Source organism: Ochlerotatus camptorhynchus, unplaced genomic scaffold (assembly GCF_037179485.1).
Source record: "Ochlerotatus camptorhynchus isolate MF236.1 unplaced genomic scaffold, CSIRO-AGI_Acam_v1.1 ptg000306l, whole genome shotgun sequence".
NCBI lineage: Eukaryota > Metazoa > Arthropoda > Insecta > Diptera > Culicidae > Ochlerotatus > Ochlerotatus camptorhynchus.
In genome coordinates, this window is record NW_027040794.1 from 1163069 (window position 1) to 1181022 (window position 17954).

A 17954-nucleotide genomic window follows, 5' to 3' on the forward strand; every position below is an offset into this window, starting at 1 on the left:
TCGTAACGTCTTAAGCCATCTAAAAACAGAGTAATCCCCTATCAACATTATTGTGGGGTTTCTTCGATGTGTTACGTCACGAGTCATTTGGATAATTATCAAACCAAGTGAAAAACGCCGTGTACAATTTAGGGAAAATTTCCCAACATCAAAAGCACCAGCAGCACTGCATCACTATCGACACTTTTAACTTTTCCATGTCGGACAAATGCTCCACTGCTGCAGTACCGATGTTATGTAGTTTTGAAACTTTTCATCGCGAAACTGCACCTCCAGGAACATGGTGGAAAATTCCTCGTTGGCGTAAAGAACGTTTCAAGCATCCAACAGCACTCTATAGCCGTGTAGAAATCAACACGACGACGAAAGTCATATGCTTTATTTATGTTTCAACCAGCAAGAGTAAGCCTGCCTTGTTGCTAGAAACATGCCCTACGACAAGGTTCGGTCGTTCGCTTTCATACGAAAAACGCTTCGTTTCGACTACACCAGTGAGACCCCAGATCTACAATTCGTAGGTAGTTGGCTCGTTCTGTAAACAACGATTGGTTTGATAGCAAACTGCGCAGCCCTCCGAGTGCAGGACCATAATGACATTCATAAAAATTCTTTATGACTTTATTTAAATTTCGGACGATAAATTTATGGCGTCGTCCATCTCACCAGGCCCAGGCCAGGCCAGGGAGAGTGTAATGAACATTGGGCTAGCGAAAACAACTTGTTCCCGAACACAACTGACTGCGATACGCTATCGTTTTGTTCAATCTGAATAATTTGGTGTGAATGAGGAAATTTATTGATTTATGGAATATACATGAACGCGAATGCCGGGAGAAAGTGCCGCCACAGTTCGCTGTGGGATCGGAGAAAGTGGTAGAGACGGAGGGAAAAGTTTGTCGGGCCAAAAATAACCAAACTTTATCAGCGATGGTGACAACTCGATTAGGCAGAGTTGGGATGAGGACTTTCAACAAATCGCCTAAATTAAATCCCAACTCTGGATGTTTGCGCGAAAAAGTTTAATGTGGGATAAGTTAGACTTGGAGAATTAGTTTTTGTAGGAAATCCATATTCAGAGATGGCTAGCTGCCGTCAGCGTCCGGTGAGCACTCAACGATTTCCGGTTCGTTTGAGGTTTTTTTTAGATGATAATTTTCCCGGCTTTTTTTTTTAGCATACAGGGCATGGAAGACAGCCGAGAAAGGGATTCCTGTATTACTCAGATATCATAAAAACTGCGGTTACTCATAGCTATGAGTAGCCACAGTTTTTATGCAGGCTGAGTAATATTTCCGTGAGTGAAAATGAAGCTACAATTTTACTCAGCCTCAGGTAAGATTGAACGGCCATGTAGGATATTGTTGTGAAACAGTAACCAGACAACCAGGAGTCGTATAACAATGTACAGAAAGTATCGTAAATTGCTACAATTTAAGTCAACATCGCATATAAGTATGCCATACATGGAATTAAGACTAAGTTAAATCGTAAAGCTGCATATTTCCGACTTATTTGCAATGAATCATTTTGATATCTTACTGTTTCACAAATTAGATCGAATTACATCGCAAGGCTTTTCAAATTTAATATGTTTTTACATATTAAATCGTATGTGCCACCATTTCCATAAATTTCGCAAGACGTACGCCCGTTTATTAATTATGTTCAATTGATAGTCACGCATACACTTACAATTACAGGGTGCGTGACGAATTTTTGCAGTAAATTTCAAATAGTAATTTCTTGTGCATCATGATTTAGATATATTTGGCAGCACTGGATAGCTTATACTGTTAGGTGTAAGATTAAAACAAACAATGTTGAGTAAACGTAAAGATGTCGAAACAAGAGAGCAATCTGTCAGCCGTTGTCGCTTTGTTGCGCGCCGGAGTATGCATGAAAGAAATAATTCGGTCGGTAAATGTGTCTGAAAGAACAGTGTATAATATTAAAAAAGGCTTGGGAAAGTGATAAGACGGAGCACCTGCTCATACTGCTAATAAAGCACAGAAATGGCTTACGGAAAATATTTCGTAAATTTGGGAGGAAGAAATTTGGCCCCCAAGCAGTCCCGATTTCAATCCGTTGGATTATTTTGTATAGGGCGTCGTCCAACGGGATACCAATAGAACCCCTCACACCACACTTAAGTCGCTAAAAGTTAAAATCAAGGCAGTGATGACATCTATGGATCGAAACATTTTAAAACGTGCATACTGCAGTTTCCGGAAGCGTCTAACTACAGTCGTCGAAAGGGAAGGCAATTTTTTTGAATAAATTTACTTACACCTTCCATATGTTGCGAAAGAAAATAAATCACACAAAATTCATTGCTAGAATAACTAACTGGTGTATTTTTTCTCAAATATGCCATTTACTGCAAAAATTCGTCACGCACCCTGTGCAATGATACATTCAATGATGGTCATCCTGGAAAATTCGTGTCAAACAACAATTTCATGTCGCATGACAAAATCAAGAATCCATCCAGTCACGACTTTCTACTCTAGTCCTATCAGCGTCGTCAGATTGTTTTCAAGCTAATCGGTTTAAAAAAAAAATGGTATTTATCGGTATTTTAATAATTTTTATATTTTTGCCGTTTTCTAAGGCAACAATTTTATCTTTTGCGCAAAGAACGGAAAATCTACTTCCAGCGTAAGTCAAAAAGAATTTCCGGGAAATGTTTGAACTAGAAGGAAGCTGAAAAAACTTCTTGATAAAGAAGAAAACACCTTTCAGGAAGAAGTTTAATGAAAGTTTTATGAAAAATTGGAACAACATCCAAGGAACTAAATGTTTGGAGAAAATTTAAACAAAACTTTTGGAAGTAAATGGATGACACATCCAGAGAAAGCTAGGAACAACTTTCCAATGAAAGTCGTTAAAAACTTCCGAAAGAAGCTTATTGAGAAACTTCGAGAGGAAAACTTCTGGGAGAATGCGATATTTCCGGTAGAAGTTTAAGGTAACTATTTGGAGACATCGAAAGAAACTTCCTAAGGTAGTTTGGAAGGAACTTCTGTATAAAGTCGGAAGCCTGATGATTTATGAGACAGTCTAGAGGATGAAAAAAAATCCGGAGGAGAGAGATTTTTGGGGAATGGCGAATGAAATTTCCGATGAAAATTGGTAGACTTTTCTAGGGATAGTTAACACAATATTCCTAGGGAAGTTGAAAAAAAACTGGCAGGAGAAGACGGAAGTACCTTTCGAGTTAAGCCAGAAGATGCTTTCGACGGAAGTCGAACTAAATTTCCAGAAGGAACCAGAAAATAAGTTATGGGGAAAGTTGGAAGAAACTTCCAAGGGATAATCGAATAAACTTCGGGAAGTTAAAAAAATTATGGATATATTTTGTCACTGGATCAGTATTTCCCGATTTCCAAGAATTACCAGGATGAGCCAACCACAGTTTCTGGATTCCTGAATAGCCAAAAACGGCGAGGAAATCTTAGTTAACACTAGTTGAAAGACTATCAAGCTTAAGAAATTTTTAAAGAAGAATAATTGTGTGGTCATTTAAGATATTTAAAAAGATTAAAGTCTCTCACAATGTTTTTCTCTGACATTTGATTGCGGGCTGACAACAACCATTTTAATTATTTGAAAAAAATAAGTATAAATCGCTATAAATCTTAAAAATCGGTTTTCTGAGAAACTTAATATGTATATCGGTTTGAAAATCGGTATAAATACTGATAAATCGGTATAAGTATCTGACAACGCTGAGTCCTATGTCACTCATACTGTTGCCTGTGACAACGAAGGTCAGCTCACACTCTTGGCTCTGAGCTCAACATAACTTTATACCCCACTTCGTTCATGTCCGAATGTATGGGTTCTGTATTTTTTCTTTCGTCAACGAAACAAAAGTGGGAAATACTGTTAAATTTCCTTCAATATTGCTATTTTCGGAATCGGGATGACGCCCAATAGCGAAACCGAACTTTTTGTCAGTGCGAACCTCAACCTGAGCTAGGTTTTAAAAACAAACGAGCAAACTGACGTTTGTCAGAAAACAAGCAGACCCAATCTTGATACCCGGTTGGAACTGAATAATAAACGAATTCGCTATAAGAATCGTAAATCGATGACAGACGCCATTTTGAAATCCAAGATGGTGGCTTCCGATTTCGGAAAAAAGGGCGAAATACTGTCAAATATTCATACATATGGATATTTTCGGAATTAGGGTGACGTTTAGAGACCGTAAAACGATGTCCGACGCTATCTTGAAATCCAATATGGTGGGTTCCGGTTTCAGAAAAAAAAATTGAAGAATAGTGTCAAATACCCTCAAATATATGTATTTTCAAAATCTAGAGATTTTGTAATCGAAGATAGCAGCCCGGTTTCAGAAAAAAATGGGATATATTGTCAAATACTCTACAATATGGATATTTTTGGAATCGAGATGATGTGTTAAGACCGAAAATCGATATCTGAAACCATTTTGAATTCCAAAATGGTGACTTCCAGTGCCAGAAAAAGTGGAAAATGATGACGAATTCTCTTCTATATTGATATTTTCGGAATGAGGGTGCCGTATAAGCGTCTGTTCACCATGGAGGTGCGGCTCAAACAACGTCTGACTGGCATCCAGCGGGCTGAATAAGAAATGCTCTTCCCCGGAAGCTACACTGAAGATGGCAGCCCCATCACGGCGGATAGGAGACCTTAGGCCAACCACCTACTGTCTCTGAAACCTTTACAAATGTTGCAGAAACCAACAGAGAAAGACATCGAACTGATTTAACGGCAACGACTTTTAGCGCAAAACAACGGACACGAATTGGATCATGGAATGTATTGACGTTAGCTCAGCAGGGTAAACTGGCACAACTCGTCAACGAGGCGCAACGTATGAAGCTAGAAATCATGGGACTGAGTGAAGTTCGTTGGCCAAACTTTAGAGAACACAAACTGCCGTCGGGACAGGTACTACTATACTCTGGTATTCGAGGTGAAAATGCTCCCCGCCATCGTGGAGTTAGTCTCCTACTTAGCGTCCAGACAAGTGCTGCGCTCATTAATGAGAGGATAATCGTTGCCAGATTTAGAACACGGGTTCATAACCTTACCATAAGCCAACCGATGCTGCCTATCCACAGGACAAGGAGAATTTTTACAGTCAACTGAATTCCGTCGTGGATAAGGTTCCAAAGGGTGACATCAAGATCTACACTGGCGACTTCAATGCGAAGATCGGCTCCGACAACACGGACTATGAGCGTGTCATGGGACGCCATGGTCTCGGCGAAATGAGCGAGAACGGTGAGCTGTTTGCAGAATTTTGAGGCAATAACGACATGGTGATCGGGGGCTCACTCTTCCCCCATCGGCCAGTGCACAAAGTCACGTGGGTTTCCCGTGATGCACATACCGGAAATCAGATCGACCACATCTGCATCAGCCGAAAATGGAGACGGAGCCTTCTTGATGTCCGGAATAAACGCAGCGCCGACATCGCGTCTGACCATCACCTTCTAATCGGCGAAATCCGCCTACGCATGGCGCGGATCCAACACACGCCGACTTGAAGATTCAGCGGTAAAAAGGTCTTTTGTTGAAGAACTTTAGACTCGAGCTGCGGACGTTCCAGAAGGTGGCAGCGTAGAAGAACAATGGACGGCCATCAAGAATGCGTTTATAGAAACAAGCGAGAACAACTTGGGTGAGTTGCGCACCCAGAGGAAAGAGTGGATCACAGATGAAACCTGATGGAAGATTGAGGAGCGTAGAGAAGTAAACGCCGCGATAGAGCGGGCGACATCCAGAGGAGCCAAGAACGAAGCCCGTCAACGGTACTCGGCTCTAGAGAAGGAAGTCAAGCGCTCTTGCAGACGGGACAAGCGAGCGTGGGTGAACTCCCTGGCTGACGAAGGGGAGAAAGCCGCAAACACTGGCGATATACGCCTCCTCTACGATATCTCACGACGCCTGAGTGGAGCAAGGATGAACCCGAGGATGCCAGTGAAGGACACGACTGGACAATCGCTTACCGACCCCACTGACCAGCTGAAACGCTGGTTTGAGCACTTCGAACAATTTCTTCGAGTTTCAACGGCCAACTAGCCATCAACATCTCGGCATGATCCGCCTAGGGTGCGGCGCATCACTCGCGTCAATTCCAAGGCCCCATCACTGCAGAAGATTGAAGCAGCTATCCGAAGCATGAAATCCAGCAAGGCTCGAGGCTATCCACTCAAATGTTGCATCAACTATTCTGTGATATCTGGGACACCGCGACTTTTCCAACCGACTCGATGCAGGGCGTCTTAGTGAAGGTCCCAAAGAAGGGGGATCCGACTGTGTGCGAAAATTGACGAGGCATCATGTTTCTGTGTATTGTTCACAAAATTCTGTGCAAAGTTATCCTGAATCGGATACAGGAGAAGATCGACGCGACTCTCCGGCGGCAGCAGGCAGGATTCCGTGCCGGAAGACCTTGGTTGGACCATATTGTCACGCTCTGCATCATCCTGGAGCAGGTCAATGAATTGCAAAAGTCCCTTTATTTGGTATTCATTGACTACGAAAAATCACGAGAATCTGTGGGGCGCCCTGAGACGCAAGGGAGTCCCGGATAAAATCGTCAACCTCATCGAAGCGCAGTATGAGGCTTTCACGTGCAGAGTTCTGCATAACGTTGCCTTGTCCGACCCTATACGGGTAGTCGCTGGTGTGAGACAAGGATGTATACTATCACCGCTACTGTTTGTCATCGTAATCGACGAGATCATGGTAGGTGCAATTGACCGTGTATCGAACCGTGGGCTGCTTTGGTAGCCTATCACCATGGGGCATCTCAACGACTTCGATTTGGCTGATGATGTTGCTCTACTAGCACAACGGCGCTCTGATATTCAGAGTAAGCTCAATGACCTAGCCGAACGCTCCTCTGCGGCGGGTCTCACCATCAACGTCAACAAGACCAAATCGTTGGATATCAACACGGGCAACCCTTCCAACTTTACGGTAGCGGGGCAAGCAGTGGAGAAGGTCGAAAGTTTCCAATATCTTGGCAGCCAAATAGCGTCGGACGGCGGGACCAAGATTGACATAGATGCACAAATCAAGAAGGCTAGGGCTGCCTTTGAGAGTTTACAAAACGTATGGAGATCCAACCAGATAAGTCAACGCACCAAAATCCAAATTTTCAACTCGAACGTGAAATCTGTGTTGTTATACGCCAGAATGCCGAGCTCTATTGTCGATGTCATCAGAAGCCAATAGCAACAGAAATTCGAGAGCGAAAGTGGAGGTGGGTCGGCCACACATTTTGACTGGGCGGAAACGAAATCTGCAAGCAAGTGCTGAATTGGAATCCGGCAGGACATTGCAGCAGAGGCAGACCCAGGGGCTCATGGCGGCGGAGCATCAACAAGGGAATAAAGCAAGTCGATAGGAATCTGACCTGGGCCCAGGTCAAGGCAAAAGCGAGCAGCCGCCAACGATGGAAGTCTTTCACGTTGGCCCTTTGCACCTCCGGTGGTGTACAGAACCATTAAGTAAGTAAGTAAGTAGGGCGTGTAACGTGGGTAGATCACCTTTTCGTGGTACGTTACGGGATGTAAGACCTACCACCGATTCCTAGTCTTGAGTACTTCAAACTAGAGGAACAGGATTTTTCAGTAATCAAATGAACACATCTTAGTCCTTGTTACTTTTTAGGCCTTGTTGATAGTGATAAGTCCTCGGGTTGCCTGGACCGAGGATGATCTTGAAACAAGGAAAAAAATAGTTAGTAAGTCTTCACCTATGCGATTCCTAATCTTCTATTAGTTGTTCCCTAGTTTGAAGTGGTTAAGACTAGGGTTCTGATGCATGGTCATTACCGGTGTCATAGCTTATTTTTGTTGCTAAGGAATCCAATTTTGACTGACAAAGGGGTGCGCCTTTGGAGGGTGTTCCAACACTCCGAAGGGTATAAATAGCTAGACCTTTCAATTAGAGTCGGATCCTTGCGATAAATGCAAGAATGACAACTGTGAAAAAATCGAATACTTCATCATTTCTCAATAGTGATGGAGTAATACGACATGCACTAACCTAAGGACAAATTACGAGTATAAAAAAAAACATATTGGTGTTCTGTACGATTTACGAAATCAAGTCTTAAAAAAAACAGTTTTTTCATGGCTTATGTTGTGAAAAAAGCCAATCTGAAATAGAATTCAAAATTAATTTCCTTCTTGGTTTATAATTATAAAACTATCCAATCAAGCAACATAATTAAATCTGAAACATCACCTCACCGCTAACAAGTACCTAGTCAACGAAGATAAAGTTTTTCCATTGAACATTTGCGGCAGGTGTGCTTTCAGTATTTCAACTACGAATCATTTTGCGTTGAACAGTAGTTTATAACCAACCTTAAACGCGTTTGATAACTTTCACTACCATGCTCGAGCGCTACGGTATATGAGTGTAGTTTGCGGCAAAAGGTATCGCAACTTTTCGATTAACAGTTGATTAACTGAACTCCTAAAGCATTGGAATTGCTTAGAGATCGTAAATGTTTGTTGAAGGACTTTTTTCGAATGCCGTCATATCGCTGACGATCGTGACCTCACATACTCAATCGCGCAAACCACAGAGGGCTGAACATAATTAAACAATGTAAGAGAGTCACGAGCGAACGCTTTCGGGCAACCGTTATTCTCCATCAACGGTTGGCGGGCTATCTATGCTACTGATGATTACAGCGAAAAAGTTAATTGAAATCATCCCGTGTCGCTGCTACGGTACGTAATATCGCCCATATCAGCGGAAATGGTTTGTTTGCACCGTCTGGACCGTCCTCTGGGGGCACACGACACGGAGTGTGCTGATGGAGATTTAGATAACGAGGACTGACCGATGACGATGGTTGGGGATGGTAAGCATGTTGATTGAGAGGCATCGTCGGCACTGTTGCTTTTCCGTTTGCTTTCCGGAGGGCATTCGATTCCGTGTAGGTGGATATTCTTCCTCGAATCGAGGCGAATGTGAACCCATGTGAATGGTGCGGTTTTGTTGTCATCAGATTTACGAAAACATCATGAAATTGGTCGCTCCATGTTATTTTGAAATTGAAAAACGAAATTGAAATAAACAAAGCTTATGGTGGGAAGTCAATGTGTACTTTAAAGCTTTTAAAAGAAATACAAGTTATTTTGGTGAACGTTCCTTAACACTATTATACACGGAAAGTAACGTGTTTAATAAAAAATAAGGAATGACACATATGAAAATGTTTGGATTTCATTTTGTTTTCTCGTATTCAATCAATTCTATTGATCTAGGGAAAATTTAATAAAACTGACAACACTGGTTTGCATCTGTTTTATTTTTATTTAACACAGATAACGTGTTGACAGAACGAGGGAACAGCAATTAAGGAAAAAAAAATGCATGAACGGTGGCAAATCAATGCTTGAATGTGCATAATATAGGGTGCTAGTGTGCATGTAAAATACACTTAACTATTTTCTTCTGTTTTATGTCTGTTTGTCTGTGGCCATACCTTCCCAAAGCACGGCAAATTAATCTGACTAATATTTGAGTACCGTTCAATCAAATAATCAAAAACATATGTCGCTCATAGAATGAGTAAATGTGACATTTTCATATATGACTAGAAATTTACTCATTCTTTGAAGTGACCTAAGTTTTTGCGGTACTCAAATGTGATTCAGATTAATTTGCCATGGCTCAATCATATTGATTGAGCAACGAACTGTCGAGAACCAACCATGGACATCATAAATCGACACACTGTTTGCAGCCATGGTAGTTTGCGGAAGTTTCAACGGCTCGTTATGTCTGTTTATGTAGACATTTATTAATATATTTACATTATTAAGTGATCAATTTGCCCCCGGATTACGGTAGCTGTTGTAAATGCACCAAAAGCATTCCATCGAAATGTTTGAAATGATGCCCGCGCCCATTGCCACTTACCCCGCTCCACTCGCCGGCAACCCATTTGGGGCATTCCTGGAAATTGCATGTTTCCTGACTTTTCGGTCGAACGCCCCGGCAAGCCTCGTCCGGGACTTTGTTTTTAGCACCGTTGCTCTCTTCGGCACAGACGACAACTCGCTCCCGGATACCTCCTCCGCAGGATTTGGAACAAGGTCGCCACTCATCGGTCACCCATCTGGAAAGGACAATATGGCACGTTTGATATGAATGAGAATAAAATTAATATTCTGCTCGCGAAAATGGATTTCGCTGAACTGGTTGTTTGGCAACCAATTCTATTTGACATGGATATGCAAATAAAATCATACGAAATATTTAATAAAATTTACAAACACTCACTTGGGCGGACAGAGGTGTGTATTGCACTGTACTACAGTGGGCTCCGGTCGTGATGAGGCATTGCACAACGATTCTTCAACATCCACGCCCGTCACACGGTTTCTGCATGTTGGCATGGCCATTTTGTAACCTGATGACAGTGAAAATACACGAAAATTAGCCTTTCATTTAAATTAAATCTTCTACCACAAACGAAAATCCATCAAGCTAATAGCGATAGAGGAAACTCGCTTCAATGATCAAATTTCGATTCAAGTGTACTTCGGACGTGGGGTTAGAAGACGGTCAGGCATGCAGAAAAGAAAGAATTCTTACGGAACAAAGCAAAGGCATTCCGGTTCTTCAAGTGTGCTTTGTCAAAGGCCGAAACGAGGATCTCCCGTTTCATCGAGGCTTTTATCATGCTCGAATAACAACGCTTTCTTGGTGGGGACGCTCGAACTATGACAATGAAATATTTAAAGAGGATTTTCGTTTGTGTCTGGATGGACGCCATACGCGGAATGCCACCACCCACCATCTCGGACCAGGTATCGACATTCACTTACCGCCCCCGCAGGTGACTGAGCACAGCGACATCGGTGCTATCTCCCATTGATACAGAGGTTGGGTGCATGATGTACCATCGCCACCGCACACACCGCATACGTCGATTTTCTTCGTGGAACCGATCTTTAGGTCACATCCGACGCGCTGGCAAGGCACAATCGGGAAGAGATAGATAGAGAGAGAGAGAGAGAGAGAGAGAGAAAGAGAGAAAGGTAATAAATATTATTATGTTCCAGCAACATGTGGGTTCTCTCATTGGAAGGGGTGTTTTGGTTGTGCTGCTAATACTGTCGTAGAAGTGAAAATAGAATTGGAAGAATGTTAGGCTACCGATCTTTTTTTTTTTCCTTTGGTTTGTTTTTTCCGTCGATCTTGTTTTCCGTGCTGAGCACCAATGCTACCGACGTGCCAGGAAGGCAGCTCCCACACCTGGACCCTACCTATCGACCCATCAACTCATGAACCGGGGACCAACGGCTTTACTTCCCATCCGAAGGAAGGCGTGATCAGAGATGTTATGCCTCAGAACATCCCGGCGGCGCCGACTGGGTTTGAACCCAGGCCTGCTGGGGTGAGAGATAATCACGCTTACCACTACACCACCGGCGCCGTTAGGCTACCGATCTTATATTATGTCAATTAAACGAAAATTATTACTGTCTTTCTCTTACGTTACCCAAAGCTACGTACTACACCGTAATGTAGTAAATTTCTGCGATACAAAGCTCACACGTAGTAAGCACTAGACTGGGCGTAAATTTACACGACATTTCATCAAGTGTAAGCGCAATAGCGCATGAATCACCAGTGCTCATGCCAATTTTAGCCAAAAATCAATCCATGAGAAATTTGAAAAAAAAAATAGTTAAAAATCTCACCCATCAACACACATTAGCTGGGAATCAGCGGTTTTACTTCCATTCCCAAGAAAGACGTGACCAGAGATTTTTTATGCATCAGAAAAATCCCACCGACCTCGGCTAGGATTGAACCCAGACCAATTGGGGTAGGAAATAACTCTATGAAAATCAAGATTTAAAAAAAAATTATTAATTTTTATTTGTTTGCTTATTCAATCATATTTGCTTTTATTTTTTTCTGCATAATTTTTCAATTACAACCGAGTGACGTAAATCACCGAGAATGAGAAAATGCCGGATTAAATCTCATTTTGATTTTTTTAGTAGGGCAAGTGTATCAGTTATTGCATGTGCATCAGCATAATCCTAAAGCTCGGTTCAAAGTAAATCTGGACGCACGGTTTAATACACCACCGCGCCCCTGGTGGTTGGAACAAAAAACGTTTGACAGGCACTTGTTGATGTTTCATTTTTCGAAGAAATTGGTGAAAAGTTTTTCTCAATTGATTGACGCATCCCGAAATTACGGATCATGGAACTTGAGAAAAAAAATTAATTGTGCACAAACATCTAGAGAACCCTTCGTGGTCTGCCTCAAAAATAGCAAAAGTGTTAAAATTCCCAAAGTCAACGGTGAGTCTTGTATTTAAACGTTACAAGGATACTCTGAGTGTGGATAGAGCACAGCGCATCTATCATAAAAGTGGTACTAGGGACAAAGAGCTGAGGAGCAAGGTGTTGGTGTACGTGAAAAGCAACTCAGGTGTCTCCATACGTGATTTGGCAAAGAAATACGGTTCCAACTTTTCCAAACAATGTTTAGTTTGAAATGGCTGCGCCCCTAGTAGGCATGTTTAAAATGATTAAAATCGTTCAATTTGAAGTGTCCCTGGTAGACGAGTTTACGGAAAAATGTCTCGTGGTAAACATGATCTAGGAAAAAAAAATGAAAAAAATAATAAGTTTTTAATGGCTGCACTCCTGGTTAATATGATCAGAGAAAATGAAATAAACGATGTTAAATGCTAGCACCCTGAAAGATATGTGCAGGGGAAAAATAAACTTGAAATAAATTGCGCCCCTGGTAAACCTTTTCAAGTTAAAATTTAAAAAAATCTTTAAACTTGAAGTGGCTAGCGCCCCTGATATACACGTTCCGGGAAAAAAATTATAGTGTGTTGTAAATGGCTTTTCAGTCTCGACAAAATCAATATATTGTAATTTTATTTTTTGTCCAACGTTTCGGGCCGTTTGAGACCTCTTTTAAGGACTCATCTTCAGGGATTCAATAATTACATTACGGATAATTACAGACCGAAACGTTGGACTAAACATAAAATAGCAGTATTTAGATTTTATCAAGACTGAAAACCCATTCACAACAAACATCAATTCCCACAAGAACCGTACCCAACAAAGGAAAAATTAAAATTAAATATTAGTTTAAATTGCTACCGCTCATGTTAGACAAATTCATGGATTTTTTTTAAATACGTTAAATTTAAAATGACTAGTGCATTTGATAAACATATTCAGGAAAAAAAACAAACCGTAACACTTTAAGTCGCTAGCGCCCTTGACATACATGTTGAAAGAAAAATAAATAAATTTGAAATGACTTGCGCCTCTCATTAACATGATTCGGAAACAATTAATCAAAAATGGGTTGGTTGGAAATGCGATCTAACATGAAGCTTTAATGGGATAATTTATTAGCTAGAAAAATTTCTGTTGAGAGTAGGTTGATAGTTCCGCTAGAGTACGGCAGTATGAAAATTGAATAGAAGTTGCAAATGAGCGAAAGGCCATTAATATGATAGTACTAGTCAAACGCACACTTCTTTACCTAACGCATATTTGAATTGATGAGGAGATTTGAAGTATTTCCTCAAATATACAGGCATCTGCCGTACTCTAGCGGAGCTAACAACCTACCCTTTTCAGACCTTTCTCTAGGTAATATATTATCACGCACAACTCTGAAAAACGTTAACTTCACGTTTGAATTAACAAAAAAAAAACACTTTAAACGTAATCATATATGGTAAATTTAGCACAGGCCACGCCCCTGATCGGGAAGAAAACAATATTGAATAGTATTTACCACTGTACTGTTAAAAGGTTCATCCGGTTGAGGATACCCTCTAACGGTGTAAATCCTTATTGGTGGCCAAAAGTTGCCACTACTTAGTGGCTCAAGATAGAAATTTTGACACGATGATGCTTTCAAAATTTCTTAACGGTGAGGTATGGGAGAGAAGTTTCGGAAGTTCGGAAAGTACTGAATCACTTGAGAAAATTTCGGAATCACTTCGAAAAGTACTGAATCGCTTCCATACCCTTAGGAATCACTTCGCAATGAACTGAATCACTTAACCCGTAAAAGCCCGGGACAAACTTTTTATTTTCAAAAATTTGTACCTCAGGATGTCATGGCCGATTAAAATTACTTTTTTTTTTAACATCATTCCGGTGAGTGGTTCTTACATTTGTTGGGTGGTAATCCCCTTCATGACCCTCCCTCTTTTCTATATATTCAAGAATGTGTTGGCACGGGGGTATTTTTTTCAAGCTTTATCATATATCTTACATATCATTGCGACAACATATTGATTTTTTTCGTGAAACTCCTGGAAATGATAGAGAACATTCATAAGACCACATGGCCACCATGAAACCGGTTCCGGATGTTCCGGATTATGGTTCCAAATGGTCAAATTTATTGTCTGTCATAACAATATCAAGAAACATATTAAATCACATCTACTCGATGAAATATGACGTCAACAAAGCCATATGGCAGCCGTAAAACCGGTTCCGGATATTCCGGATTATGGTTCTGTATGGTCAAATTTGATATCGCTCATAACCATACCAAGCGACATATAAAATCACATCTACTCGACGAAATATGACCAATGACACTTAAAACAACAACTATAGAGCCATACGGCCACCGTGGAACCGGTTCCAGATATTCCGAATTATGGTTCCGTATGATCGAATTTTATATCTCACACAACCATATCAAGCGACATATCAAATCACATCTACTCGATGAAATATGACCAATGGCACTAACACAACAATAACAAAAGCTATATGTTCAACATTATGGTTAGTGTTTGGAAAATCATCCTCGTATATCATTCATTAAGGAGCCTCCCAGAGAGAATAACAGCACTGTTTAGAGACCCACTGTGGCACGAGGACGATCATATGGTACTGTAGATACAAATTACCAATTGTATGAAATGTAAAAAAAGATAACAGTACTAACTTTGAATAACTCCAAAATATAAAGCAACTAATTTTTGACCCTCATTGGTGATTGCAAGGCAAAACTCATAGGTGAATTAACTTATGCTTGAGATTTGAGTTTTTGAGTTTATCCGAAGTGGATGCAGGCAAATCCGTTGTCTATCAATTTTTGTTTCTAATATTTAAAATAATTGCTTTAAAATTTATAAAGAGACATAAGAAAGACGATGCAATTATATAAACTGCCTAAGATACTCAAAACCGTTTCAATTGATCCCGAATTCCATCACTTACGTCTTGTGGAAGGTGACCAGCTTCCAATCGGTTCTCCATTTGTTCTATCGACAGTTCTTCTGAAAGAATTCGCAAAAATTCGGAATGTCGGCTGGGATTTGAATTTTTCCAATTTGGGTTCAGCTCGATGAAAATCATGTATGCATTGAGGCATCCAATGTCAATAATTTCAAAGAATTTTTTTTTGCTCCACACTGGACTTCTCCTTGCATCGGTTGTATTTCTCGTTCTTTGATCTCCTGCATCGACACCACCCTTGGCATGATTGTAATATTTCACAACATCCGGTTTTTCAATTCAACGATCTGTTTCTTGGATGCTTTTTGAAGTAATCAAGACGATGGGCTTCTTTCTCTTGCGTTCAAAACATGACGTCAATGTCATAAATGTGCTAAATCCTTGAATGATTGATTTTTTTTTCCATTGGTTTGTTTTCCGTCGATCTTGTTTTCCGTGCTGAGCACCAATGTTACCGCCGTGCCAGGAAGGCAGCTCCCACACCTGTCGACCTACCTACCTATCGACCTATCAAACTCATGAACCGGGGACCAACGGAAGGCGTGATCAGAGATGTTATGCCTCAGAACATCCCGGCGGCGCTGACTGGGATTGAACCCAGGCCTGTTGGGGTGAGAGGTAATCCCGCTTACCACTACACCACCGGCGCCGTTAATAATTGAATTAGACTCTCGTCCTTTTGAATTAGAAATTCTGGTGGAATGAAGGGTTTGTTTGATCTGACTGTTCCTGTATAGTAAGTGCTCTTATGCCACAGGTAGTTGACGAAGTCTATGGATGAGAATAAATTATCTGCATTTACCTCTCTCCATTCATTCAAATATGAAGAGACAAGATCAGTGACCACCCGCATAGCTTGATTTTTTTCGGGCATATTATTCACCTTGCCCGTATATACTAGCAAGTTTAGTATATATCCTTGAATTGAAGAACAAACCCATATTTTGATCCCATATTTGCCGGGTTTCGATTTTATATAAACGCGGAATGGGAAGTGTCCTGTGGATACGAAGAAATTTAAAGCCATTTTTATCAAATCGTGAACTCGTTTTATATATCGTACATATATCAAGGAAAGCAGATCTGGCCATGATAACTAGGTTAAGTGAGCTAGTTTTTGGTCCTAGTGGTCCTCTAATTGGCCCTACCTTTATTTTTTTTATTTATTCTTAACCAAATTTATTTAAATGCACGATTAGAATAAAGATTTTGTCGTATATCTATGCAAATAAAGCCAAGATAATTTATTTTAAATTTAAGTTAGGCGCTAGGGCCAAAACCTGAACAACTTGTGCCATAATTGGCACACTTACCCTATTGCTTATACAATCCGCCAAACGTTGCTTATAAACACTTGTGTCAAAGAATTAAATACAAACTACATTTTCTTTCATACTATAAAGCAATATTTTAATTTAAATCCTTACTTACCTCTGAAAAGGCACAGTCGTTCGTCTACGGTCAAATTTTTGGGAGCGACGTAATTATCTTGACATCTGACAACAAATTTGTCAACGGCGCCGGTGGTGTAGTGGTAACCGTGATTACCTCTCACCCCAGCAGGCCTGGGTTCAATCCCAGTCGGCGCCGCCGGGATGTTCTGAGACATAACATCTCTGATCACGCCTTCCTTTGGATGGGAAGTAAAGCCGTTGGTCCCCAGTTCATGAGTTGATGGGTCGATATGGTTAATATAATAATTGAAGCACTTCGGAAAGTAGTTGATAACTTCAGAAAAGTTCAAATCACTTCAGGAAGTACTGGACCACTTCAGGAAAGTTTTTGTTCACTTTGGTAAGTGCTGAATCACTTCAGAAATGTTTACAATCACTTCGGAAAATACTGAATCACTTCGGAATGTATTGTATCACTTTAGAAATTTCGGAGTCACTTCTGAAAAAAATAATCGATTCAAAACACTTTGGAATCACTTCAGAAAATACTGAATAACTTCAAAAAAGATAGGAAACACTAAAGAAAAATTCGAAATCACTTTGGAAAGTAATGAATCATTGCGGGAAAGTTCACTTCGGAAATACTTGAATCTTTTAGGAGTGCACTGAATCACTTCAAAAATGTTGATTGTAATCATTTCCTCAAGTACTGAATCACTTTGGAAAGAGAGCTGAATCACTCTAGGAAAGTTTGAAATCACTTCAAACAAGCTCGGATAATATTGAATAACTTTAGAAAATTTCGGATTCAAATTGGAAAGAACTGAATCGTCCCAGAAAGTTTGTTATCATTTCTGGAAGGACGGAATCACTTCGAAAATAATTGAATCAGTTAGGAATGCACTGAATCACTTCATAAATGTTCGCAATCACTTCGGAAGTACTGAATCGCTTCATAAAGTTCATAATCACTTCGGAAAGTACTGAATCATTTCAGATAGTACTGAATCACTTCAGGAAAATTTAGAATCACTCCATAAAGCACTAAATCATTTCATAAATGTTTGGAATCACTCCGAAGAGATAGTTTGTAATCACTTCCGAAAGTACTGAATCGCTTTTGAAGAGTTTGAAATAACTTCTGAAAGTAAGGAATCACTTTAGAAAAGCTTGGAAATTCTTCCAATAATATTTAATGACTTAAGAAAATTTCTGAATATCTTGGGAAAATACTTAATCTTTCGAGAAAGTTTGTAATTGCTTCCAT

The 17954-nt window shown here is 40.4% G+C and overlaps 1 protein-coding gene across 6 annotated transcripts in view; it reads right to left on the reverse strand.

Annotated features, from left to right (window-relative positions):
* nolo (no long nerve cord) overlaps positions 1–17954 on the reverse strand; it is a 777697-nt gene that overhangs the window by 78590 nt on the left and 681153 nt on the right. For all 6 annotated transcript variants that reach the window (XR_010518214.1, XM_065229032.1, XM_065229034.1 and 3 more), the window contains 3 exons: positions 10860–11004; positions 10312–10441; positions 9949–10147 (listed from right to left, as the gene is read on the reverse strand). Coding sequence is in view for 5 of the 6 variants with exons in the window: in XM_065229032.1 (XP_065085104.1) it covers positions 9949–10147; positions 10312–10441; positions 10860–11004 (474 nt within the window). In the remaining variant the exon portion in view is untranslated. The remainder of the gene's footprint in view (positions 1–9948; positions 10148–10311; positions 10442–10859; positions 11005–17954) is intronic.